The 26,246-nt window shown below is 53.7% G+C and overlaps 2 protein-coding genes across 2 annotated transcripts; one reads left to right on the top strand and one right to left on the bottom strand.

The window, feature by feature from the left end:
- Positions 1-10,662: 10,662 nt before the first annotated feature.
- SLC2A6 (solute carrier family 2 member 6) lies at positions 10,663-15,436 on the top strand. The gene is made up of 10 exons (XM_027741542.2): positions 10,663-10,763; positions 11,370-11,532; positions 11,631-11,837; positions 12,334-12,433; positions 12,964-13,175; positions 13,321-13,473; positions 13,806-13,914; positions 14,153-14,326; positions 14,619-14,764; positions 14,852-15,436. The coding sequence occupies exons 1-10, from the start codon at positions 10,663-10,665 to the stop codon at positions 15,005-15,007; spliced, it is 1,521 nt and encodes a 506-aa protein (XP_027597343.1). The 3' UTR covers positions 15,008-15,436.
- Positions 15,437-15,600: 164 nt separating this feature from the next.
- Positions 15,601-26,124, bottom strand: CACFD1 (calcium channel flower domain containing 1). The gene is made up of 5 exons (XM_039379608.1): positions 25,949-26,124; positions 21,173-21,245; positions 20,662-20,768; positions 20,456-20,564; positions 15,601-19,993 (listed from the first exon to the last, which is right to left on the bottom strand). The coding sequence occupies exons 1-5, from the start codon at positions 26,070-26,072 to the stop codon at positions 19,900-19,902; spliced, it is 507 nt and encodes a 168-aa protein (XP_039235542.1). The 5' UTR covers positions 26,073-26,124; the 3' UTR covers positions 15,601-19,899.
- Positions 26,125-26,246: the final 122 nt, after the last annotated feature.

Genomic DNA, 26,246 nt, shown 5'->3' with positions numbered 1-26,246 from the left:
GTATTTTACAACTCAGGGCAGCGATTCCACTGCAAATCCCCATCCCAGTGCCCACTGAAGCCTGGGAAATGCAGCTCATCCATGGACATGCTGCCCAAAAAGACACCTGTTATGTCAGGTGGTACCCAGGTGACACCACCAAAGCAAAAACCACTGCAGCACTGTTTGCAGTGTTCCAAACCCTGTGTAAGCCCTCACTCCTCTCACTGGGGCAAATCCCAGGCAGCACCAGCTCACACCACCAGCAAATTCTCCAAATACAGGTTATCTCAGGGACAGGGAGCAGCACCAACTCACAGGGCCAGATGTGGCCACCAGGCTCCTGCCCCACACCACTGACTGCAGCTGGAGCCCCTTGAAAAGCCCTAAACTGCCCCTTTTGCAAGGACAAGGGCTCTGAAGCACAAAACCCACCAGGGGACCCACCGGCCCCGCTGCCCCCAGCCCCCTCCACGCTGGTGCCCTTGTTTTAAGGGCAGAACATTTCTGACATGCTACAAACCATCAGCAAAACAAGATGTCAGGGTTGTAACTGCTGCTGGCATCGGTCCTGCCGGGGCGTGGGAGGGATCCAGGAATAACAAGGGGGGGCTCAGTGAGCAGCAGCCCCCTCCCTTGGGCCGCAGCCCCGCGGGCACATCGGCTGCCTGCCCGCACGGGATATCTGCAAAGGCTTGGGCTTTATCACCCTGCACGGAAGGAGGAAAGACTGGAGGGGGGAAGAGAGAGAGAGAGAGAGAGAGAGAGAGAAGGAGAGAGAAGGAGAGAGAGAGGAAAAATAGCCCCTTATTCCACTTTCATCAAGGAAGCACCCAGCAGTCCAAAAAATTTAATGTCATATTTTAGCAAGAAAAACAGCTGTTGTGGTACTTCAAGGCCCAGCATATTTTGGCCAGAGCTGCATGTTGTGGATATTGGCTGAGTCAAGGTTAGCTGTTAAAAGGCAGAAATTCTAGACCCGTATGAAGAAACATCGCGTTCCTCTATATTCAGATAATATTTACTTCCAAGCCTGTTTTGTTTTGTTTTCTTCTCCCTCCTGGAGCGGGGCCTGGCCCTGGGGCTGTGGCTGCCCTTGGCATCGCTGCTCCCTGGGCAGGACACAGCAGTTTGGGGGAGATGGAAGCAACAGGAAAAGCAGGGGAGGCTCTGCCTGGCACCTCCAACCAGAGATTCGCCCTCCAATTTTCAGCCCTGCCTGGCTTTGAGCCATGCCTTGTGCACAGGGAGAGACAGCAGGGCAGGAGCTGGGATGGGAGGTGGTGGGTCCATCCTGGCAGCACAGGCACTGAGGAGAGGTCAGACATTTCCCCGTGGTGCCACAGTGAGGATGGGGACCCACGAGATTCCTGAGTCAGATTTCTACTCCTCCCAAGGGATAAAGATGCCAAAAAAATCCATGGCAGGCATAGCAGGAAAGGAGGGAGTAAGCTCTGGTGCCACCAATCCCCTCCACTCCAGGAGGGGCAGCTCTACCCTGGCTGAGGTGCCAATGTACCTACAAACCCCTCAGTATTAACCCCACAAAAATTAAATGCGATTTTAATACGGTGTTTTGCGGCTTTATCTTTTTATAACTTTGTTTTCTTAGAGCAAATGTAATTTTTTTAAGTTGTCACCCATTTAAACACCTGTATCTAACTCTGGCCTCAAACTGGCTGACAGGGGACAGGCCAGTCCCCCACTAAAATGTCTTTGTGTGACGGCTCCTTCCAGTTCCCACCTGTGCTGTGAGAGCAAACAGAGCTACTGGGGTGAGAAAGGTGGGGTAGAGGGTGCAATTACACTGGAAATGAAAGCCCCAAAATCCCAGAAAATAGACACAGAGCCTCCTGGCTCCCCAGCCCTGTGCCACCCAGGCTGGAAATGACTCATCTTCTCGTAAAGCTGGTTTGCTAAGGAAGAAAGAAAAGCCCTTGCCCTGAAACAATTCCTCTGTGCTTGCCAAGCTCAGCAGGAGCAATTCGCGCTGTCTCTGCTTCTCCAGAGCACCCACTGCCGGCGTCCCCCCATCTTCAGAGCTGGACCCCTGTCCCCACCACAGCATCAGGGTTTTCCCCTCCACTTCCTGCCCCATTCCATGCCATACCCTGAACAGAGAGACCAAACACAGCCCAGGATGGATCCCTAACCCCAGACGCTCGGATAAGGAAAGCTGCGGGTGAAAAAAAATAAAGGGGGGGGGGGGGGGGAAGAAAAGAAAGAATTAAAAAAAAAAAAAAGCCCAAGGTGGAACCGCAATGTTTATAAAATGGGTCACTGAATTATACATAAAAATATTTTCCTTGTGGATGCAATTACTTCCTGGACTTGTTATTCCACAGATGCTTAAGTTCGCCTCAAGCAACTCCAATAAATGCTTTACAGTCTGCTAGATCAACAGTAGCAGCGCTGGAGCGGATTGAGCAGCGCTGGTTCAAATTTGTCAGAAAACCACACAGTGTTTTCATGCGCACGTTTTAGAAACCCAAACAAAATGATTCCCAACCGTCGTGCTCCCTTTCCTTGCGCTTTTTTAATGGCTTTCACATGCGCTCCTCCAGACACCACGGGCTCGGGGCACCCAAAAGCTCCAGGGAGCTCCCGGGAGGAGACAGGGACCGAGCAGGGGTGACACCTCCCATCACTGCTCCTTCTTGCTCCTGTGCTCTCCCGTCTCATCCTCCTGCAAGGTCTGGCTCACCCGTTAGGTACCCGGGGGCAGTGGGATGTAGAACTGGCTTAGGAGGCTTTCCCAAGGGAAATTAATTTTGGGAGCAAGGGGTCGCCCCTACCTGCCGCGGCGGCTGAGGGCGGGTGAGGGAGAGTTCAGGGGCTGGAGGGGACACGCGGCGTGTGGGGTTTAAAAGTGCAATGATAAAATCCCAAAGGAGCTGCAGCAAAGCTGGTGGGAAGGGAAAAGAGCTGAGGCCATGGCTGGATGGTCCCCATGTAGGCACAGGCTGGCTGTAACTCTCCTCCGTGGCAGGGACAAGTATTTCCATTTTTTCTCCTCTATCCATTCACAAAACTCAGAGAAACTCAAGGTGATGAAGATGCCTCAAGATTCTTTTTAGTGCATGTAGGGTTTGGCCCAAAGGCCCTTGAATAAAATTCTGGTCCACCTGGTGCACCTTGAGCTCCAAAAACCTCCAGTCTCCTTCTGTTTAAGAGCAATTTAAGGTATCTAGTGTCTCTTTCAATGACCTCGAATGAGAAAGCCATTGAGGGCTGGGGTGTTGGGGACACCCCAGGATCATAGGGCAGAGCACTGTTATGCCAACAAGATAAACTAAGATCTGCCCAGGAATATTCCAGATTTATTCCAGGACTAACAGGTGGCTGTAACAAGATTATCCTGTTTACAGATCACCAGTGGAGCAGAAATGTGCTTTCAGGTCTCTGCTTTCACTCTAAATTTCATCCATGAGATTTTCTGTCAGAAGGATAAACCGGTTAAAAGGTGCCTGCAAAAATGGACTTATAAGAAACTCCTGTTCTCCTGCTTTGGGGACACAGCTGCCTGCCATTCCCTCTTGTATGAGAATCCCAGCTCATCTTTGCCTTTTTATAGGCTACTGCAGAAATCCTGCTCTCCTGCCATGCTTCTCTGCCAGGATGGATGGCAGCTGGACACCAGCCTGCCCACGGCAGTGTCACAGCTCCAGTGGGGACATGGCCTTGTCCCCATCCCTTATCCCACAGGGAGTCAGTAATGGCAGACTCAGCAGGTGATGCACAGCAGGAAAGTCTCCTGGAACTGCAAGAGCATCTCCCTCCTCGATGAGGACACAAACAGGCTGCATCCCCAAACTCCCAGTATGATTTATGAGCAATCCCCACCCCACCACCACTGGAAAATGCTTTGCCAAAGGGAAAGAGCCGGGTTTCCCTCTGCCCTTGCTCGGGATAGGGACAGAGACACGTCCCCACAGCCGAGTTGCAATTGGCGCTGCACAACCAGCACGGTGCCTTGGAAGTTATGCCAAGGGTCCTGCAGGGAATGCACTGGCCTTTTTATTGGGAATTATATCCCAGCACATCTTAATTTTCAATTCAACTGCCGCTGAAAAGAAATATAAAATAAAACAAGCCCCAGTGGCGGGGAGGAAGAGAGGGAGAAGGAAGCACTGGGTCTGCCCAAAGCCCCGAAATAGCCACAAAAAAAAAAGTTAACATTCCTGTGCTGGATCCCAGTCAGGGGATGGAGCAATTTGAGAGATGGGGATGCAGTCACCAGCAAACGGGTGCAGGGTCTGCAGGTCCCAGAGCAAAAGCCCAGGGAAATGGCTGTGGCCAGGGGTAGGAAAAGCACCTTGCTCCTGGGGTTGGTCCCTAAATGCCATGAGCATTTTTCTTCCCAAGGCAAAGCAGCTGGGAAACACCACACAAAGGGTGACCCATAGTATGTGGGATTTCACTGTGTCTGGGCACCACCCAGCTCCGGGTCTCCAGGCCAGCGGTGCCCAGGTTGGAGGGGTCAGATCCTGCCTCAAGGTGTGTCAGTCACTGCGATTTGGGGGCAGCAGGCAGGGCAGTGCAGGGGCAGGTGCCCCCTTGGGGACAGCACAGCATCCCACGGAGCATCCCTGGTACCCACTGCCAGCCCTGACTGCAAACGTGCATCAGCTGAGGTGCCCCCCAGCTCCCAGTGTCCCACTGCAGATCCCCAGCATCCCACACAGCCCCAGCCCAGGCTCTTCCCGGCTGCTGGCACAGCTCAACCACGCTGTCCCATGCCCTGGCACCCTCCAGCCGCCCCAGCCCTCCTGATTTTGCCATTTTCCGGGCGCTGGAGGCAGCTCCGCGCCGGCGAGGGCTCCAATCTGTTCCTCATTAGGAGGGGCAGACAGCCCAGCGCGGGAGTCTGAGCCCTAATCTCCTTTCCAGTTGGTATCCGTCAGCAGATGTACAACAAGTGGTGGGATATTTTAGCGGGCATGTGTGGGACAGAGCCATTGGCTTTTTTTTTTTTCCAGCTGGGAGCAGGGGGGGTGGATAAAATGCCGTGGCTCCAGCCGAGGCTTTGCCGGACGACAGGTCCCGGCAGCTCCTCGGCTGCCAACCCCGCTCCGCCGGCGCGGGGGTTTATTTTACCAAAGGTCTTTGTTGGAAGAAGCGGTGATGAAGTTAACAGCCTGTGAGCCATAATTGGCTCACATTAAATCAAGGAAATGATATGTTTTGTTTTGCCCTTTTTTTTCCTTTTTTTTTTTTTTTTTTTTTAAATCATATTAAACTGGCAAAAAAACCCACAGGGAGCCAAGGCAGGAGCAAGGCAGCAGCTCTCAGGAATTTTAGGGGGGAGATTTGTGTCCCGAGCTAAACTACAGAAATTTAGTCCTTGCCATCAAAGGAAAAGCAACTTTGCTTCAAAATGCCCAGCAGAAATGGGCAAGGAAAAGGAGATCCAAAAAAACCCAGGTTGTGGCATCGCAACAGGCACCAATTCAAAGCCTGTCCCAGCAGCTCAAGAATGTCAATTGGAGATACAAAAAAAAAAAAAAAAAAAAAAAAAAAAGATTTCTTTCAAAAAATTCTTCTTGAAAGTCATTTTATTTACCTTGCCACCTTTCAACCAACACAGGGTGTCAAAAACCTTTGGAAGTAGTGGATATTTCACAAATGAGCCTTTCCTGGGCTTGTTCTTAAAGTTTGTTTTTAGCCCCTGGGGTTACATCCTGGATGTGAGCTGAGCTGGGTGAGGGCAGAATCGTCCTCCCAAGGTCACAAGTCATGGGTGGGATAATGCCAGTCCCTCAAGCCTGCCCTGCAGACATCCTTGCAGGACTCAGCTGGATTCCCATGGATGCTGCCACAGTCACTGTGGTGCAGTCCTGTGCTCACTCATCCTGGATCAGCACTGGGCACTGAGAGCCATCAGGGCTCATCCCAGCAGCCACACCCAAGCCCACCCTGCCCAGTGCTGGATTTTGGGGAAAATCTCAGCTGTTTCCCAGGGCTGACCCATCCAAAAGCACCCTGCTTTCATGCAGCATCACTGCACAGGTGACCCCAACCACAGCATCTAAGCAGGGCAAGACACAGATCTAAGGGGTTGCAAGGACAACCAGGGACCAGCTCTGAGCACTGCTGGCTGCATCCCTCCCTCTCTGAGGAGCCACCACAGCCCTGGGGGAATTCAGGCTCCAGAAGAGCATGGCCCTGTTCTGCCCTGACACTGCTCACACCCAAAAGCTGCCAGAGAAGACACAGCAAGTGACAAAGCCACCAGATGGCATGGAAAGGGCTGGAAACCCACGACCTGCCCCCAGGTCACCTTTTTATCCACTGAGTTTCACTTGTACCCACAGGCACTGGAAGTTGTAGGTCACAAGATTTCACATGACCTAAAAAAAAAACCCACGAGCAGGTAAAAATATCCCATTTCTGGTAAATCCCCTGCCCAGCCAAAGATCATACATGTGTCTTCCAGCCCATCCCAGCTCCCGGGTTAGCCAGGTCGGAAGTGGGACACCAAAACCGCTCTGATATTGATAATGAGGCTAAAATTTGGGTTGCAAGGTAACAAAAAGGTTTATTAATGCTAACAAGCAAAAGCGGCCAGCCGGGCGACCGGGGGAAACCCTTGCTCCACCACAGTCTGCCAAATGGGGAACCGAAACAGCAACAATTATACCCTTTGTTGACATCGCCCCCCAAAGTCATGTCAATAGTCCATTGGTGGGGGTTTCGTGGGCTGCTCCCCGCTTGGTTCCTCTTTCGCGGGCAGATCTGAGGTTGGCTCCTCCGTTCGCGGGCTTCTGCCGTTGCTGAGGGGCTTTCACCAATAATTTTAAAGTCATTAGTCCCTATGAGGCCGTGGTCCTGGAATTTTCCATTGGGAGATGTCATCTAATCATAGGACTCCTCGTGGCTTGCCCTCCATATTAGTTCCTATTAATATGCCTATAACAAACAACTTCAAAACCACCCAATCACTCTGCGTTGTGTTAACAAACTCGTGGTTAGGGCTTTCATAATCAGTTTACTCATGACTCTTAACAATGTGGTTAGTAAGATACAGCAACTTTATTAACCCTTTGAGCAGCAAATTTCCTGGGTTTACTTATAACAACTCCCTTTAAGCATGGGGAGATGAGCAACTCTTCCATTTGCATGGCAACCAGGAAATCCCCCCAAATCAACCATTCTCTAACTCACAAACCAAAAAAAAAAAAAAAAAAAAAAAAAAATACTCTCAGGGGAAAATTCTAATTTTGTTTGGAAATGTCATTTCCAAACGGCACATGAGAAATCACGCTCTGACCCAGCCTTGCTGACAGGCAGATATTTATCCCCACAAACTTTCCACATAAACCCATCACTTTTGTCAGTAGGTCTGGACACCGGGAGCAGAGTGGGAAGGCAGCAAGAGGGGAGCCAAGAGGCACAGGGAGCAGCAGCCCTGCCCGGCGGGTCAGAGCCACAGCCACTGGGAGCCCCTCGCCCAGATCACTGCAAACAGGGCTCCTCCAGACTCATTCTGAGGCAAGATGCGGCGTTTTCCGACACACTCATAGCAAGTATCTAATGTTTTTTTCAAAACTGGTTGTACCTTTTTTTCCAATACATTAAAGGCGTGCCAGCCTCTGCTCCCAAACCCCGCAGCACTCCATCATTCAGCTCCGCGTCGGAGCGGAGAGGATCCTGTCTGACACACATTTCTCAGTCTATTAGGCAGAGTTATTCCTCTGCTCTGTGTTTTGATACTTACAAAGCCATTACCATCCCTCGCATGCACATCCATCATCGGGCCTTCAAACTCCAGAAAGTCCCGAAAAAACTATTTTCCACTCACCATGCAGCCTGCCAGGCTCTGTTCTTCTACTCTGCGTTCCTTCATCCATCGAAAGACATTTCAGCAAGTTCAGAGTCCAACAAAATAAACAGATGGCAGCCTGAAAGGTGGTGATTTTCTTCTCTGTGGGGGGAGTGGGGCGAGGGTTACAGCCAGGGAAGAGCTGAGTTCTGTCTGCCTGGTTGGAAAAGCTAACCTGGGCTCCAGGTGCCAATGCCCACCAGGAGCTGGGGGTGCAGGCGCTGCTGTGCAAAGCCATGGGGTCCTGGAAAGCTGTGGGGGCAGCAGCCATAGATGCCTCTTGGGCTCAGAGTCCCCCAGTTCCACACGCACCAGCCTCAGGGGTGCATCCAGCACGGTGCCAGCTCCCACCAAGCACACACCGTCCCTCCACGTGCCTCCAGCCACCCCCTGGATGGCTCTGGAAACTCAACACATGCTGCTTAGCAAAGAGATGGTTCACCATCGTACCTCTGCACTGCCCCGGTGGCTCCCTATCCCCAAAATCACCCACGTGCACCCACAGAGCAGCACCGTGCTGCAAAACATTGGCTCTGCTCCAGCCTCAGGAGATGTGGGCGATGCAGAGAAAACCATCCCTGCCCCAGCCCAGGGCAAACCAGCCCCGGGGCTGCCACAACCTGATGCAGGCACTGGGTGTTATTGCATCCTGACCCAGCAATCACCAGCTCAGACACACGGGAAGATTTATGAAACAATGTGGCCAGATGAGCGATAGAGACGAACAGCCCTGAGGAGTGACTGATTTCTCCCCCACAAGAGGAATAGAAATTAATTTATGAATTGGGTTAGTTAAGTTGCCAAGTGGCTTTGATGCCATTTATTTTTTTGCATATGTTCATGATCTATCTCACAGCTGTCAGGGGGGAGGAAGGTCCTGGGGAGCCCGAGCAATGCATCACTCCAGACGAGGCAGCCAACAGCTCTCAACAAAACCAGATTACCCTTTAATCGACCACAGGCTGGTCTGCTCTTTCCCAAAGTGGGCACCTCCTCCCTCCCCAGTTCACCCTCAAGCACCTGAAGCCCTGTTACTTGCTGCAGAGGTGGGGAATGGGGCACGAGGCACTTCCCTGAGCTGATGGTCAAGTACGGCCCACCAGAGACAAGGGCGACACAGAGTCCTCTTTCACCTTACCCACCTTTGTGTGTTTTGGTAGGACCCACAGCAGGTCAGGACAGTCCCCAGGGAGATTTGGAGCAGGGACAGGATGGTGGGTGCTTTATTCCTTACCAAGACTGCACTTTTAGAAAGAAAACACAGAAGGCAGAGTGAGGATGTGGTGCAAGGACCTGTTACACCACACCTGAGGGACCCTCCTTGCCTGAGGGGACACTGAGGGACAGACCTGTCTGAGGGCTCAGCCCTGAGCTGAGATCAGTGCAGGCTCTGGCTCCCCCTGAGCCTCCTGGTGTTACAGGTGCTTGGAGATTTTTCAAGAAACAAAGTAATTTCCTGCTTGAAGTAGTTGACAAATCTGCACAGAAACTGGATAACCCTCCACATTTCAGGGAGATCCGACTGCTCCAGCTCAAGGCTGCAAAACCATGCAGTGGGAGCAGACCCAGGCTCATGGAGCAAAGTGGATGCTAGAGATGTGACCAATGGCATCTGCTGATGGAGGGGGATTCCAGGGTACATGGACCAGCTCCAGGTCTGTTGTGACATCCTTGCTTAGGCCAACACTGTGTTGGAAATTTTTTGGATGAGCTGGCCTGCCACCCAGATATCCCCCCAGTCCATGACCTTTCTTCCTGCGGAGAAATCAGAGCCCCGAGTGCCTGAGTCAGCTGTAAATCCCCAGCATGGATCAGGCAGTAAGGGCAGCACTTGGTTGCAGAAGGGGAACCAGTTTCCATGGAGGGAAGACGTAGCAGGTCCTGACTGACACTGAAACATCAGTGCAGCTCCCACACAGGCTTGGGGGTGCAGAAACCATCCAGGCGGTCCCAAAACCACCGGGGACCAAGGTGCATGATGGAAACAAAAGGTGCACTGCAGTAGTTCAGGGAAATACATCTTTTGCTAATTAAATCCCAGTGGCTTTGGCCAGTAGGTTCAAAGCCAGCAGGGTCCAAACTATCCCCTTTCCTACAGGGTGAGTTTGGACCTTGCTGCCCCCCAGGACCTGCAGATGTCTCAGCACAATGCTGCCCCTAGAGCCCTGTGGGGTTGGGAGGATCAGGGTGAGGGGGCAAAGGCACCCACGGGCAGCCTGAGGCCCCTGGTAGCTACACCCAATGCAGCAGAGGTCCCACTGTCCCCTTTTCCATCCTCGTCAGTGCTCTTTATCCCCATCATCTGCTCCCTGCACCCACTCCATATTCACCTTCCTCTTGTTTCCTCTCTTTCCTCTTCCTCAGCTCTGGTTTACTCTGAAAATCCCTTCCCCAGGGTGGCTCTGGAGACTGACACAGGAGCAATTTACCCTTGTAAAGTGAAGGAGCATTTTACCAGTCCAACAGTTCCTCAAGGGGAGGGACGTGGCTTAGCAAAGGGACATTTCTGCTGGTGAAAACAGTTCTGCAAGGATTGTCCCTGCAAATGCCACTGCAGTGACGGAGTTTGGTGTCGATGCAGTCACAGGGTGAAGGCTTCAGGGCACCATTGTCACCCCGTGGTACCATTGTCACCCCGTGGCCCTTTTCCTGCTGGTTTTCCGGCCCCCCCGAGTTTCCTCTCTGGGGGCAGCCAGGCTCGAGCCCACGAGGCACAGATTTCTCTGATTAGGCAAGGCCAGGCAGCCTCTCCCCTTTCGTTTTCAGCTGCCTCTTCCTCCCCTTCCCCGTGGGCAGCCCCAGCATCCGCCCCGGGCGCAGCGGCACCGGCACCGGCACCACAACACACAGCAGGCACTGCCATGGATCCGAGTGCTCGGGAGCCCCTCGTGTGGAAAACGAGTTCCTCATACCAGACCTTCCCCGAGAGCAGTGCCAGGAGGCTCGACAAGGAGTACCTGCGGTAAGGGCCGGGCTGGAGCCACAGGGGGGGCTGTGGGTCACGGTTGTGCCCCCCATCCCGAGGGCACTGGGCTGGAGAGAGCTGGGGGCAAGAGCTGTTTCATGGTGCTGCCCCTCCCGAGCTACCTTGAGATGGGGTCTCATCCTGACCAAGGGTGTGCTGGATGAGCTGGAAGACCGATGGGTTCGTGTGCTTTGGGGCTGCAACCCCCATGGGAGCATGAGGTCCTGCTGGGGGGCACGGGGGGCTTTGAAAGAACCTTCTCCCTGCTCTGCCAGGACGAGCCAGCTGCCAGCTGGGTCTGTGGGGCCACCCAGCTCCAGCTTCTGCTTTTCTTGATTTTTTGAACCCGCTGAGCACTGCCTGGCACAGAGGGAAGGATCAGCAGTGCCCAGGGGAGACAAGATCCTGCTACTCACCACGCAGCAGGAGCTCAGAGAAACCCCACCAGCCCGGGGCCGTGCAGAGGCATTTCCCGGGAAAATCCCTCCACGGTGTCACGAGAGCCTCAACAAAGGCTGGGGGAAACTGCAGGATAGAATTTAAGTTTCTGCTGGGTGGAATAAGGGCGCTCAACACATCCTTCTCTCTCCGCCCCTCCCTCAGGAGCCTCCACAACAAGCGGCTCTACCTGGCCGTGTTTGCCGCTGTCCTGGGGAATTTCAGCTTCGGCTTCGCCCTGGTTTACCCCTCGCCTGTCATCCCTGCCCTGGAGGCTCATCCCAGCCCCGCGCTGAGGCTGGACCAGCACACAGCACCCTGGTTCGGGGTGAGGAGCGGGGCTGTCCCTGCCGGGGCGTGGGGCAGGGCCGGGGGGTGTGCGGGGGCAGCCCGGTCTCACCACAGCCCCTCTCGGTGCCCCCGCAGTCGGTGTTCACGCTGGGAGCGGCGGCGGGGGGGCTCAGCACCATGATGCTCAACGACTGCCTGGGCCGCAAGCTCAGCATCATGTTCTCGGCGCTGCCCTCGGCCGTGGGATACGCGCTGATGGCCAGTGCCCAGGGCGTCTGGATGCTGCTGCTGGGCCGGGTGCTGACGGGCTACGCCGGCGGGGTGACCTCCGCCTCCATCCCGGTAACGTGCCGCGGGAGGGAGTTTGCCAGGGAATTGCAGGGCGGGAGATGCCGCGGTGCTGTAGCTGAGGCACCGGCAGAGCTCCAGGGCTGTGGCTCGGAGAACGGGGATGGCGGCGGTGCACCAGGTTGGCAGCCCCGGCGTGGCCAGCCTGGGTCGGTGTTGGAATTTCTTGCCTGCAGAAAAGCAAAGGCAGGTCCTAATTCCCTGAGGTTATTTCCTCCCAGACATCGCCCTCGTGTTTCGTGCAGAGCGGAAGGCAAGGACTGAGTAACACCAAGGCACCTCTTTCCAGTAACACAGTCCAAGCACTTCTCCCGTGCCGGGGGGAGGGAGGGAAGTGGCGGTGCCGCTGGACCACTCAGGTCTCCGCCCCAAGAGGGCAATTTTCCAGCAATTTGGGTTTCCCTTGGCCACGGCAAGGTGACAGAGGGCAGGCTTGGGGGGTGACAAGTGGATGTTGCGGCTCTTTAAAGCGTGTGTTGTCCCTCTGCAGGTTTACATCTCGGAGATCTCCCACCCCGGGGTCAGGGGCATGCTGGGTGTCTGCCCTCAGATCATGGCAGTGCTGGGCTCCCTCGTCCTGTATGCCCTGGGCAAGTATCTCGGTGTTCAGGGGGCAGGAAACCCTCAGTGGGACTGCAGGGAAGGGGAGTTTAAAATAAACAATTTTCTCAGCTAATTGATGGATTCTTCCCCTCACACCCACCACCACAGGGGTGCTGAGAGGGTCCGGGCAGGGGCACCCACGTGCACCTTTCACTGGTGTGTGTGCTCAGAGGGGTAAATCCATAACCCACATGGACCCGTGGCCATCACTGTACCTGCAGACCCCGGTCCTGCTGAGGTTTTGCCAGGGCTGAAGGGCAGCACAGAATGACCTGTGGGTGCATCAGCTGCCACCACATGCCCTGGTTGGTGCAGGATCTTGCTGGATCCTCAAAGATTTGGGAGAGCTTGCTGGAGCTTCCCCATATCATACAGCTGGAAATGCTGCTTTTCTAGGAGAAAATATTATTATCAGTTTTCCTGCTGGATTTATTAAATAATTGGGGTGCCCAGGTGGAGGCAAGGCCGGGACACCCATCCCTGTGTGCTTTCCCCCCTAACTGTTCTGCTCTGGCAGGGCTGGTCCTGGACTGGCGCTGGCTGGCCGTCGCCGGGGAGGTGCCGGTGCTTGTCACGATCATCCTGCTCTGCTTCATGCCCAACTCTCCCCGGTTCCTGCTGTCCCAGGGGAAGGAGGAGGAGGCCCTGGGATCCCTGTGCTGGCTGCGGGGCAAAGACACAGACTATGCCCGGGAATATGAGCAGATCAAGGACAGCGTGAGGAAGCAGGTGAGGAGGCTCAACGCCAGCACAGGGAAATGTAACATGAAAACTGCAAAATCCATCCTTTGGGCAACTCCTAAGCCATCCTCGGGGTGCCCCAGCAGTCCTCAGAGGTGCTATCACTTTGGGTTTCTGGCTTTGTCCCCTCCAGAGCCGTCGTGTTTCCTGTGCTGAGATCAAGGACCCCTTCCTTTACAAGCCCATCCTGATTGCGGGGGTAATGAGGTTCCTGCAGCAGCTCTCGGGTGTCACCTGCATCCTCGTGTACCTGCAGTCAATATTCAAGAAAACATCCGTGATCCTGGTGAGCCCTGGGGTTCAGCCCCTGCTCGGGCTGCCTCGGCTGCAGTGATGGTTGCCCAATGCTCCAAGTCCCGTATAGACATAAGATCCCAACTTGAAAGCCTTTTTTAAAGCACCTGGTTGGCAGCAATTGCCAAGCACCTGCCCTGCAAGAGGCTGCATGAGGATGGGGAGCAAGACTGGCCCTACTCTCTCCCTGCTCTCCTCCTCTGAGCTTCAGGCATATCTTCTCAGTTTCTTTGACCAAGTCATCAGCCAGGTCAAGGCAGCACCTGTAGGAATTTTCCCTTTCCCTGGCTGTCCCAGCTCAGCTTCTCCCTCATTTTTTTGCAGAAACCAGAGTATGATGCAGCTCTTGTTGGCTTGGTACGTCTGTTCTCGGTGGCGATCGCTGCCGTGTCGATGGATAAAGCTGGGAGGAAGATTCTTCTCTTTGTATCAGGTATGTCTCCCTCCCACTGTTGTGCAAAGGAAGCTCTTATTTAAGAATTTCCAGGAGCTCTGCAAACATGCAGGAGGCAAAACTTCAGCCCTACAGGACTCAGCAAGGGAGGTGGGGAGGTCCCTTTCCCTTAGTGGTGGCTCAGCTCCTCAGCAGAGGCTTTTTCAGGAGCCCAGTCCTTGGCCCAGAGGGGATCACTCACCCATTGTTCCCACTTTGCCGTTGTGTCTCTCCACAGCTGGTGTCATGTTGGTCTCCAACCTGACCATGGGGATCTACATCCACTTCATGCCAGCTTCTCACAACAGCACCATTGCCAACCAGACCCTGGTGAGCTCTGCCAGCCTTCCTGCTGAGCCAACCAACTACATCACCCTCATCCCCCTCCTGGCAACCATGTTCTTCATAATGGGTAGGTGCAGAGAGCCCAGGACCCTCAGCACAGGGCTGGGGACCAGCTGGGGGGATGCTTCTCATCTGAGGCTTGGTGATACAGAGCAAGGAGATTGGATTTGGAGTTGGAAGGCAGGCAGACGACCCTGAAGAGAAACAAAGATGGCAACTGAATTGCTTTGAGGACTGACAGCAGGAGTGGGGGAGATAATGATTGCTGGGGTTGCAGGGCAGGATTTCACAGGGCTCTTCTGCACTCCTCAGTGAGCTTCAAAGCCTCAACAGCCTCACCTTACCCTCCTCCCCTGCAGGTTATGCCTTGGGCTGGGGCCCCATCACCTGGCTGCTGATGTCGGAGATCCTCCCTCTGAAAGCCCGAGGGGTGGCCTCGGGCCTGTGTGTCATCGTGAGCTGGCTGACAGCCTTCACCCTGACCCAGTTCTTCCTGCCAGTCGTGGTGGGTACTGCCCAGTGGGGCATCCAGCAGCCCCTCCTCGGCCCCTCTCTGCACCAGCTCACACCTGCCTTCCGTCCCCCCTTCCAGAACGCCTTCGGCCTCGAGGTGCCCTTCCTGTTCTTCGCTGTCATCAGTGCTGGGAACATCTTATTCACGGGCTGCTGCGTCCCCGAAACCAAGGGCAGGTCCCTGGAGCAGATCGAGGCCTTCTTCAGGACTGGCCGGAGGTCGTTCATGAGGTAGGAGCTGCCACCACCAGCCGTGCCAGGCTGCCCATCCACAGGCTCGAGGGCAAAGCAAACGTGGTGCTGCTGGAGGTGGAGGCTGGAGCTCCCTGTGCCGGCGCTGGGACAGGAACGAGCGGCAACGATCGTCTGGCTTTGGGTGCAGAAGGTGCCAGCTGGAACTTTACCTTCTCTTCCCGTCATTCAACACTACCTGTTGCTCTCTGGGCAACGTGTCAATCCGTGGATGGGGCCGGGGAACCAGTGCCAGGCTGGAGATAAAGGTGTCCTGGAAAATAAAGGCGAGGCTGTGGACAGGAGAGCACGGACATCCTTTGCTCAGCAGCCACCAAAGCAGCCTGAGAGCCTGAGGGTTTGGCTGGAGCAGAGTTAACAGCTGGAGCCGTTCTGGCAAAAGCTCGTCGTGTAGTTGCAAGAATAAAACAGTTTTGCCTCCAACTGCAAGACATTGCCTTGATTTGTGGAGAAGAGAGCTGCTGGTGGGTGGGACAGGAGAGGCAGAGCAGGACTGTGGCAAGGGGAGCACAGCAGCCTGCAGCTTCTACATGAGTCTTGTGTACTCAAGGACTGTGAAAGAGGCAGAGCCAGGTATTTTGTATAAAAAGCTGCCACGTTTTATTGCTCTAAAAACACACATTACACTAGAAGCCTAATGAACAGGACCAAATACAGTTCACAAAGAAAATCCAGGACAAAAGAACAGGAACAGACAAACATTCAGCTGTAGTGCAAGTGATACACTGTAGGAAAGACACAGTGAGTACTGACAACACTTTGTAAGGGGGTGGGTCCTTCCCACCCCAGGGTTTTACTCATCCACAAAGAGGAAGGTGGATGTGCCTCCATCACAGTTGTGTGGAGCCTCCCCCTCCATCACTTTGAGATTTCAGCTGCATAGTTAGGAGCAAATTGCTCTTACCCCTTTCCTGTGTGTCCTGCAAGATTAAGGTCTTTTTTCAATCATCTTTTAGAGCCTAACCCTAGGTAAAACACAGCTGCAGGAGGAGGTTATGACGCTGAGGAACTAATGGCCTTGCTGAGTCTCACATCCAACCTAACTCCTCCCAGAAGGGCAGAACAACAAAGGCTGAGCTGGGAGATGATGTGCCCAGGCATTTGTCCAACCTCCTGAAATGCACTTGGCACCCCGAGGGCTGGTGGAGATGCCTGTGCCCTCCCAATCTCAGAACATTAAACCTGCTGCCACAAGGAAGCAGGGGGTAAAACAGCACACATGACCCAGCCCTTAAGATATGCCAGTTGGCATTTAGATCTCCTGCAGCAGGAGGTGAGAGAAATCACCTAAGAGAAGATGTGCTTTATCACATTAGCATTTAGCATTAATTTAAAGCAGCCTGGGACAGAGGGAGAGAGGTGGATTGAAATAAAAAACACAGAGAACATTCAGCATTAAACCTACCCTTTGCTGTTGAGACCCTTTTCCAGAAAGATGTTCAGCCCTGGCTGGAATCTGACTGTTTCTAAGCATGGCCTGACTACCAGAGCTCTCAAGAGCCTCTGGTTTCCACTGATCTTCTGAAGATCAGGATCTCTGGCAGCCCTGTGCTAGAATGTTCTTTTTCTCACATGGCCGTGGGACCAGGTCTTGATATCTTCAGTGAAACCCTTCCCTGAAGACAGTTGGTGTTTTTTCCCTGAGGAAAAAAATGACAAACATGAATTGAGCTTCCCAGGAAGCTCAGCCTAAGGAGAAAATGCCCAAATATGAAATGAGGTTGGACTCTTCAGGTCCTGAGAGAACCTCACTGGAGAAGTATTTTCTGAGTGACCTCCTTTCTTCAGTATAGAAAGTCTGATGGTTTTTGCTACAACATTTTAGAGTCTGAGAAATCACAGTGGCTCTTTCCAGAGGTAGAATGGTCTTTTTATTCACTGCACACACAGAGAATCAATTGGTGTTACAAAACCAGCTCCTGCCCAGAGCAGTGAGGTCTGGGTCTGCAGCAGAAAGCGAGCTCTGTTCTGCCCTTCACGCCCAGTGGGCAGCCCCAGGGGACAGTGGAGCTGACAGGCACGAGTGACAGGCACGAGTGCTGTCAGCTTCCTGGCTGAACAGGACATGGAAGAGTTGCACTCTGTATAAATGCTCACGTGATGTAACAGGCCACTGCCAGGGGCACGTGTGCTGCCAGTGCTCAGGTGTCAACAGCTCGCTGTAGCCAATGCATCACCCACTCCTCAGCTCTCACATAACAAACTTTCTATCCCATTGTCTCCCAGGAAGCCTTTTCCAGACCTGGCAAGCAGAACCTCTTCCACAGACAGCCCGTGGATCAGCCATCCAGCCTGGATGCCACCAGCAGGGATTGGGTTGAGCCTGTAAAACCTCCAGAGCAGGGTTTGAACTTCATTTGTCCTTACACAGCTCCAGGCACCCCGAGGGTGCCTCTAAAGACAACTAATAACCACCATGCACTGTGAATGGGCATATTAACTACTGTGATGCTACTACTCTAAAGGTCCTTTCTATCTCCACAAAACAGCCTCTTGCCCACACGGAGGTGAGACCATCCACTAACTGTTGCTACAACTCTTAAAAGCCATGGGTGCTGTCACCAAGCCTGTCTGCAATGATGGCAGCATCTGGCTTGGTTTCAGTTGCATCAGACAGCCAAAATTCCCAAGAGTTCCCACTCCAGACAGGCACCTGTAGGAGTCAGCACCCTTGGAGCACAGATCTGAGACACCCCCACTTGTGGCAGGCACAGAGACACTTTAATCATTGTGGCTGAAGGCTCCAGCTTGGCTCTTACAGAAGAGTCCCTGAGGCCCATTTTCAGCTCAGAGCTGAGCTTTGCATCCCACTCACAGTGGCAGATTGGTGTAGATTGTTCACTTGCCTCAGCCCCAGGGTCAGGACCCTCTGCCACAAAACACACCATGACAGCACTGTTGGCATCCAAGGGAGCAGAGAGGGCCTGTCTGTGCCAGGGAGCCCTCCTGGAGCAGCACCCACCTGCCCCAGCCCCAGGGACCACTGCTGGTCCCTGGCATCAGGACAGTCAGATGAAGGCACGAGGGTCCCACCAGTTCTGTGGCCCCTCAGACCAGCCTGCAAGTGTTACCCCAATGCCTCTGCTTTGCCTTTCACCTCCTGTCACTAAAGCTACTGTGGAACTACTCACAGAGCAAAGCAGTCACTACCAAAGACATGCTGGTAGCTACGTGCACCAGTCTGCAACATTCCTCTACTAAACACTACAGAACTCCCCAAACCCCCTGAAATCAGAGCACATGTCCTGCTCACAAGGCAGGACTCTGCCCTTGAACTCCCCAGTGGAGGTGCTGCACAGGGACACCCTGTGGAGAGCAGAGAGGCTATTCCCACTGGAGCATCCCACTGGATGTGGTGCCTTCCTCCCGCAGCACCCATCCCTGCAGGACAGACAGCACTCAGCCTCCAGCCTTTCTCAGGCCACAGCACAACCCCTCTGCTCCCCAGGGATTCAGCTGGGGCCACAAAGGGTTGTGGCAGCTCCAATACAGCAGTTACAGCCTAGTTTTCCTTCCTTCCCTCTCCCAGAAGAGGGGGAAAACACACTTTGTCAAGCCAGCGACCCAGAACAAGACAAAGGGGTCAAAGGACAACACACTTTTCAAAAGTCTAAGTAATGCTCTGAAGGCTGCAATTGGATTTTGCAGCATTCCCATTACAGCAGCCAGGGCTGTCCCTGGGTTCAGAGACCCCTGGTGAAAGAGGCAGCCCTTTGAAGGACAGGAAACAGAGCACTCCTTTCTCCTATATCCAGGGAAAATGAGTCCCATCAAAATACTTAAACAACTAGAAATAAATTATTCCCCTTTTTCCTAATCAAAAAGCAACCATGTAAAAATCAAATAAATTAAAACCCCCAGAAGAAACCGTGATGAGAAGAAGGGGGTCTGAAACAGTTCTGTGCTGCCTGGTACAAAGCAAACAGAAAATACAACATGAAAACCATTGATAGAGCCTGGAATAATGAAGCAAGACACCCCAGCTGTCCACAGTGAAACGGTGCAGCCTCCTCTCTATTTGCACAGGAAGGATATTCAACCCTTCCATGCAAACCCAACTCAGGACTGATGCAAAAACAACACGAGCCCAAAGACAAAGGCTGTACCAGGCAAGCAAAGAGCAGGTCCCTTCCACAGAGGGATGGGTCCCAGGCTCACAAGAGAAGGATGTTCACACCAGCAAAAAATCCCACTTGGCTCAAGCAACAACACCCTTTTCCAGCTGAGGTACAGCAAACATTGTTTCCCTTCTGCCCCAGTAAAAGAGTGAAGCTTAAGAAAAGTGCCCTTATTAAGACAAAGAAATGAATTCTTGTAATTCAAGTAAATTGCAGTAACTGCCTGCAGCTGTATCCAGAGGGAGCAGGGACTGTGCTTTGTAGGTCCCAGGATCTGACCCAGCACCTCTGGCAGCTCCTCTGCAGAGATGGTTATTGTCTTCATGGTTTTTTTTTCTAGAAGTCCTTTCCCACAAGACCAGCGCAGGCAAGGAGCTGGCAGGTCACCTCTGTCCCTCCTCACCCATCCAGAGAGCAGTTCCCAAAGGGGCACCCCCAAAAAAGGCTGCCTGTTCAGGCTGGGAAAGCAGCACTCAAGAGAGTCAGCACCTCTGCAGCAAAAAGAAAAAAATATTAAAAAATTAAGGGACTGTGAGATATTTGGTTGAGGGTTGAGGAGGAGAGAGGGACCAACATGTGAAGTCTGGCTGCTGGTGTGAGAAGAGGGCACAGCCTGCCCCAGCCCCTGAGATTTCCAGGTGCTGCAGTGTCCAGGGAAATTGCAGTGTAGCAGAGAGGGGAGCAGGCACAGGGAAGGGCAGAGTGGATTTCCATATCTTCACCATCTCAGTGTCCAGGAGAGGTTACCCTGTGTGCCTCAGAGAGCCTGTCCCTCCAGGGTCCCCGTGAGCTTCTCTTCATCCATTTGCTTCTGCTGCTGGTGGATCCGAGCATAGGAAATGGCATCTCCCCTGTGGAGAGAAGGGACAGAGTGGGGATGTGAACTCCAGGTGCCCACCATGGTGGGTACAGCCCCTGGCAGAGACATCTCCCAGCTGGGGCCCGGCTCCACTGGCTCACCCTGGCCATCTGTGCTGAGGGATTCCAACAGTGAGATGAGACTTGCTGGCCCTCTCCAACCCCCCACCAAAGCTGCTCACTGCCCCAGAGCTGGGCCCATCCACTCAACAGCTGCAGAAAGAGGGCTGGGACCCTCAGGGCAACCTAGTCTGAACTCCCAGAAGCTCAGAGCTTCAGCAAACCCTGGGGCCTTCCTCCCCAGGGCTCCGAGATGATGCCAGGGAGATTTTCTCTTGGAGCATTTACACCCGAAAGCACGGTCAGTGCAAGAGGAAAGCAGAACCTTAGGGAGGCAGATGGGGTGAGGGCTGGAGCTCCACCTCCCCCTCCCCAAGCAGACAAACGTCTCTTACTTCTTGCCCAGCGCCGACAGACCGTAAAGGACCCCGGTGGCGAAGAGCGTGGTCAGCGTCAGGCTGAGCACCACGGGGAACACGGCCATCCTGGAAGACAGAGGCAGCCCTCAGAGCCTGGCTGCCCTCCCCACGGGGCGCAGGGGTGCTCACCCATCACGCTGTGCCCACGTGCATCCCCACCAGGACCCCGGAGCGTCCTCAGCAGTGCCAGGCCCGCAGCTTGTCCGCCCTGGCGGAGACGGCGTTGGCGAACTCGATGAACTGGCAGCAGAAAGGGGCTTCACACAGGAACAGGACAAAGGCGTTGAGCCTCCGGACAGAGCAAACCAGAGTTAATCCAGCCCAGAGTGGGGGTCAGCAGTGCCCTCCCAGCCCCCCAGAGACCACCTGCTCCACACCCAAACGCAGGCAGAGGGAATGGTGAGGCTGGACCCCACGGTGCTCCCCCCCTTCTCCTTGATAATTCCCAAACCCTGGTGTTATTTTGTCGAGGGTATCTGAGTATTTACCCAAAAAGACACAAAGAAATAACATAAATAGAATAAACTCAATATCTCAACCCGCTTGGCAGAGCAAGATCTGGGAATTCCCAGAGTTTGAGGGATGTTTCGCTCCCATCCGCTGCCCAAGTAGAGCAGCTCTGTCCTTTTCTCAGAGGAGTCTAATTAACAGAACCTCCCTCCCAGCAGAAAAACAAAAGGAAACCCTGCTCACATCATCCACACGCCAGCTGCGATGTTCAGGGGGTTGATGGTGACACAGTTCCAGAGACCAGCGATGGCACAGGCTGGAAAGAAAGAGGTTTTCAGTGACCACGAACACCACCCTGCGTGCCTATGATCAGGAGCCCTTGGCCAGCACCTCTAGGCACTGCAGAGAAGCACAGGAGGGTGGGTGGAAAGTTCTGATGGCCCAAAAAAGAGCCTGGGATGCCCGGGAGAGGGTTTCTTTCCAGTTCCTCTGGATGGGTATCCTTTTGCTCCAAGCACTTGATGTCTCAGCATGACACTTGAACAACTATTTCCCTTGTGTAGAACAACAGAGTGTTTGCTTTTACATGATTTTTACGTGCACCTGATTTTTATGTGCCAAGGAATTACTGCTTTGTCCTGGGGTGAACAAAGCAGTGCCAGCAGGCACCACCCCTGAGCAGCACAGGGACAGTTCAGCAAAAACATGACTGGCACACAAGCAAACAATAAACAGAGCAGAGGTGAACCCTGTCTCTACCACATGCTGCTGGTCCTGTGCAGCTCCTCTAGAGATGGGCAGAAAAGAGCCAAGTTTGGGTCTCTGCTAATACAAATAAAGCAGAGCCCAAAACAGCCCCAGCACTCCTGACTCGAACACAAGGAGAGGAACCAGGCAGCAGCGACCAAGCAGAGGCTGCATCCACCTCCTTCCTGCCTCATTAAACTTGCAGAGTGTTCCTGGCACTTGATACAACCCCTTCCCTCTGCCGATGCCAGACGGCGGCCGCTGCACACCGGGAACCCGAGCCCGGGGAGGGAGGGCAGAGACACGGGCTGAGTCCACAGTAAACAACACCAGCCTGTAAAACTCCAGCTAAAATTAATTCTGTAGCCCTTAAAGGCCGTTTTGGGGATGATCAGCAGCACAGTGGAGAGCAGCAGAGTCCCTCTCTGAGAACGAGACCAGCCTGGGATCAGGGATTTCAGGAGTGTCTGCTCACGGGATCCCTCAGCAGAGCTGTTGTGAGCAGCCCTGACCTTCAAAAGCCTAGCATATGCTTGCAAGGTTTCTTTCAAGCAGTGACTGCTGAATCCTCAAAGTTCCTTTAAAAGTGGTTATCCTTATTTACCAGGCTGGGATGCAGAATTGCAGGCAATGATAGGACCGACCGAAGGTCATCCCACAAGCAAATGACCTCCCGGTTTTAGGAAACACCAAACAAGGTTAATTTCAAACATTTCCTAGAACTAATTCCACAGGACCCAAAATATTTTGGAGAATCCTGCAAGAGCAAGATCATCTAGCAGAAATGCCAGAGGATATATTAACATCCATGCTCCAAGGGCGCTTCTCATTCTCCCCAGAGGGACAGTGTCAGTGTCCCCACACTGCAGGGGAAACTGAGGCACTGGGGTGGGATGATCTGCTCCAAAGCCACACATGCAAACAGCTGGAGAGCTGGAAAAACAATGGTAAGCAGAATTGCTGGGAGCTGGGAGCAGCACAGAGAGCAGGGCACAACACCAGGGGCTCTAATTCTCTGTGGCAAACAAACCCTTGGATGCTGATGGAAGGGGAGCTCAGGGGAAGCACTGCAGGCTTGTGGCACTCGCTCTTCCCCAGGAAGGCACACTCCTGACAATAATGCTGAATGACTTTCTGGCACCTTATGATTAGCAGAGCAGCAAACCCTGTGAACTATCCCCAAAACACAGCCAGGGCTGGGGCAGGACTCTGCCTGGCTAAGCAGCACAGCAGAGTGTAGAGGTCCAGGCAGTTCCCAGCTGGTCTCCACCACAGAACAAACCGAGGGAAGCAGAATGTTCTTTTCCAAGCAAATTTTTGGCCTTATCCTTTTTTTTTTTTTTTTTTAATCAAGCCAACCAGGGGTTGTTTTGCCAGGGTTCTGGTTTGGTTTGGTCCTCAAACACCCCAAAACAACCCTTGAGCACTAAGTGTCCCTGCAGCAGTGTCAGCTCAGCAACCAACCCGCTTGCCAATGGACTAATGAACCAGGAAGAGCCTGAGCTGAGCATGTCCCTTTGTCAGCAGGAGCACCAACCAGCAGGAAAGGAGTCAAAGGTTTGGGATCGCAGGAACACTGCACTCAGAGGTGGCTGCCAACAGCCACAGAGGCAGATAATGAGCCGGTGACCTTGGGCCTCCCTTGCAGAGCAGCACATCCCACAGCTGCCTGGTGCATCCCTGTCCCACCGGGGCAGGATCAGCTCCTGCCTCAGCAGCCAAAAGGGGACTGAGCTGCCAAGCCAGAGATTTGTTTCTGCAAAACAGAGCCTCATGATAGGGTTAAAATGCAGACAATGCTCAGTGGCACGTAAGCTATGGAAGACAGACAGTTCTGCCATTTGTTTAACCGCTGTCCCATCTCGAATCCCTGAGGAAGCACAAATAACTGGGAGCTAAAATGAGGGGGGAAGGACACCCTTCCCCACAAAGGCTCTATTCATTTCCAGCAGCTGGTCACTGTCCTCAACACAAGCCTATTTTTGCTCCTAGAGCATTTTACAAAAGCCACAGACTCTCCTCATCCTATTACAAACAGGAACACAAGGGAGAGAAGGGACTTGGCCAAGGTCACCAAGCCAGCGTGTAAAAGAGCCAGAGACAGATCCTGAACTTTGTCTGTCTGGTTCCTGCTCCAGCCCCTGGACTTTTCTGGCTTAAGCAAGTTGTGGCTGCAGGTGTTTGCATGTGGCAGATGTTGTCTGCCTGTCTCACCTCCACAAACAAACTTTCTCTTCCTTTCTGCAGGGCGTTTTTCCTTCTGTAAGAAATAATCCAGCACCACAATCCTTGTAAATGAGTTCTGTTTTTTCATAATGAGCTTTGAGAATAGCAGCAAACTCCAGCCTTGCTGTTTTATTCATCACCCCTTCTCCAAATCGTCCACCTTCAACAAGGGGATGCTGAACAAGCAGCATTTTGAAGAGGAATGTTACCAGCACGGGGCACTGGTTGTCTCTTTCCACAGTCCTTCATTTCCCTGCTCATAAGGAGAGTTTGTGTTTCACTGCCTCATGAACCTCGTGGAGAGAGATAGTCAGGCCTAGAGAACAAGCTGTCACTGCCCAAATTTTTTGCAATCCTGTTAAGAACCTGTCTCTTCTTCCAAAAGCTTCTTCTCCCAGACTCACCCAAATATGTAAAACTCTCGGCTTTCCTGTAAAAACAAGTCAAGAGTTCTCAGAGCTGTGAACAAAAGGTTGGAAAAATAATCCAAGTATAATTCACACGAAGACAGAGAGGGAGGAAAAAAAAAGTCTCCAGAGGCTTGCACTTTTTGAGCCCCTCGTGAGCTGCTCTAGCACGAGGTGGGCAGTGCCACCAGTGTGACCCGCCCTCTCTCCAGCTCCTCACCCTGCATGGGACAGAACCGCAGGAAAAGCGCCGGGGCTCCTGCTACAGCCCCAGCCTGTGGGAAAGACGCTGCTCCACTAAACCCCCACCTGGGACCTGCTCCACAGACACATCCCAGCTGGTGTCCTGGCCGGCGGCCGGGCCAGAAGCGCGGGGGCCTCCGGCAGGGCATGGCGAGGCCGGGATGTTTGGCCCCGTCGGAGCAGCCCCACCAAATCCTGTCACACCTCCAGAATTTCAGCACCCAAGGCATGAAAGGGCGCGAGCAGCACGTGTTTTGCCAGCCCGGCCAAAAAAGGCTGTCGCCAGCCTGCCCAACAATACCAGGGCCCACAAATGTCACCTCTGAAAGCGCCGTGGGCTTGTGCAGCCCCGAGGCAAGAGGCAGGCATGGGAGGAGAGAGAGGGGGATCAGATAAAATGCTACAGCTGATGGAATAAATCAGGGCTGACTGCACTGGCTGAGAAACCCTCTTGTTTAACTCGAAGTCATGGACCTGAAGCAGAAGAAATTCTCCATCCTGTGCTCTGCAGGAGATCAGACTAAGCGGTCATAACAGTCCCTCCTGCTTTTAAAGGCTATTAATCTCTCCACAGAATGTAGCAAAACAGCACTCCAGGACAGGCTGATTTCTGGCAAAGTTGCAAAGACTCTTTCCCTGGGAAAATTTTTTTCAGCAGCAGGTAATTCAGAGCGCAGCCAACTCGCTCTGCTGTCTGCAGCTCTGTTCTCAGTGTCCTACCAAACCCCTTAAAAACACACAACACAAACCAAGTCCATTATTCACCTTCAAAAAACCCCACAGGCAGGGCCTGTGCAATCAGCAATAGAAGCGATGGGAAACACACTCCAACGGTCAGGATGGGGAAAGAAAATAAGTTGCAGGAACATATAAACACCCAAAAGTCAAATAAGATGAACCAAACCCTGTGGCCCTCCTTCCAGCCCTGACCTGACCCTGCTGAGCACGAGCACCCTGACCCCGGTGCTTGCAGTAAAATCTCATTTATCTGCCCACAGCCCTCCCCTGCAGCACCAGGGGCTCAGCTGCTGCTCCCATCACTTCCAGGGAGTGCTGTATCCAAGAAGAAACTCGAGGATTTGCAGTTCCCCCCCACCGTGACGTCCCTTTCTCCCAGGTGCCAAAGTTCAGGTTCGGTGAGCACAAAGCACATCCCTCGTGGGCAGCTACAACCCCTCCTCAGGCACAGCCACCGCTCCTCCTTCTACCCAAAAAAGCAGCACACGAGTGTCCAGAGCAGACACAAACCCATAACCCCAAAAGGCTTTCGTGGCACGACCCCCCTGCACCAAAAAGACCCCAAACAAGAGGTGGCAGGACCCCGGACACACGCGCTTTCACATGCAGAAACAGCGCCCAGGGGGAACCTCTGGCTGCGAGGGAAGGGGATACTTACACATGCCCCCGATGACCCCGGCAATCCTGCAGAGCCACCTGTACCACCAGGTCATGCCATCATCGGCGGAGGGAGCCGCTGGCTCAGGGGCTGCTGCTGGGAACTGCTCATCCTGAGCGCTCATCTCCCCCCTGCTCCGGGGGGCTCACGGGGCAGCCCCCCCGCTCCCCACCTGAGCCCCGGCAGCGCAGGATGCCCGCCCTGCAGGTGACACCCCCCCTGTGCCCCCCTCCAGGGGACACCCCCTACGCCCAGCCCTGCTGCTGCTGGGCCTGTCCCCGCGCCCCCATGCAGGGCC

Source organism: Pipra filicauda, unplaced genomic scaffold, assembly GCF_003945595.2.
Source record: "Pipra filicauda isolate LSUMZ 115617 unplaced genomic scaffold, ASM394559v2 scaffold170_size1570365_pilon, whole genome shotgun sequence".
Lineage (NCBI taxonomy): Eukaryota > Metazoa > Chordata > Aves > Passeriformes > Pipridae > Pipra > Pipra filicauda.
Note: the sequence above shows the minus strand (reverse complement) of the source record. Positions and strands in the feature narration are given on the sequence as shown.

Excerpts from the sequence above, each read along its gene's own strand:
- SLC2A6 (XM_027741542.2), top strand. The coding sequence starts at position 10,663 with ATGGATCCGAGTGCTCGGGAGCCCCTCGTGTGGAAAACGAGTTCCTCA. Across the intron at positions 13,474-13,805 it reads AGAAAACATCCGTGATCCTG|AAACCAGAGTATGATGCAGC; the intron begins GTGAGCCCTGGG and ends ATTTTTTTGCAG. Across the intron at positions 14,765-14,851 it reads AGTTCTTCCTGCCAGTCGTG|AACGCCTTCGGCCTCGAGGT; the intron begins GTGGGTACTGCC and ends CCCCCCTTCCAG.
- CACFD1 (XM_039379608.1), bottom strand. The coding sequence starts at position 26,072 with ATGAGCGCTCAGGATGAGCAGTTCCCAGCAGCAGCCCCTGAGCCAGCG. Across the intron at positions 21,246-25,948 it reads CGGGGTCATCGGGGGCATGT|CCTGTGCCATCGCTGGTCTC; the intron begins GTAAGTATCCCC and ends CTTTCTTTCCAG. Across the intron at positions 20,769-21,172 it reads GCAGCTGGCGTGTGGATGAT|GCTCAACGCCTTTGTCCTGT; the intron begins GTGAGCAGGGTT and ends CTCTGTCCGGAG.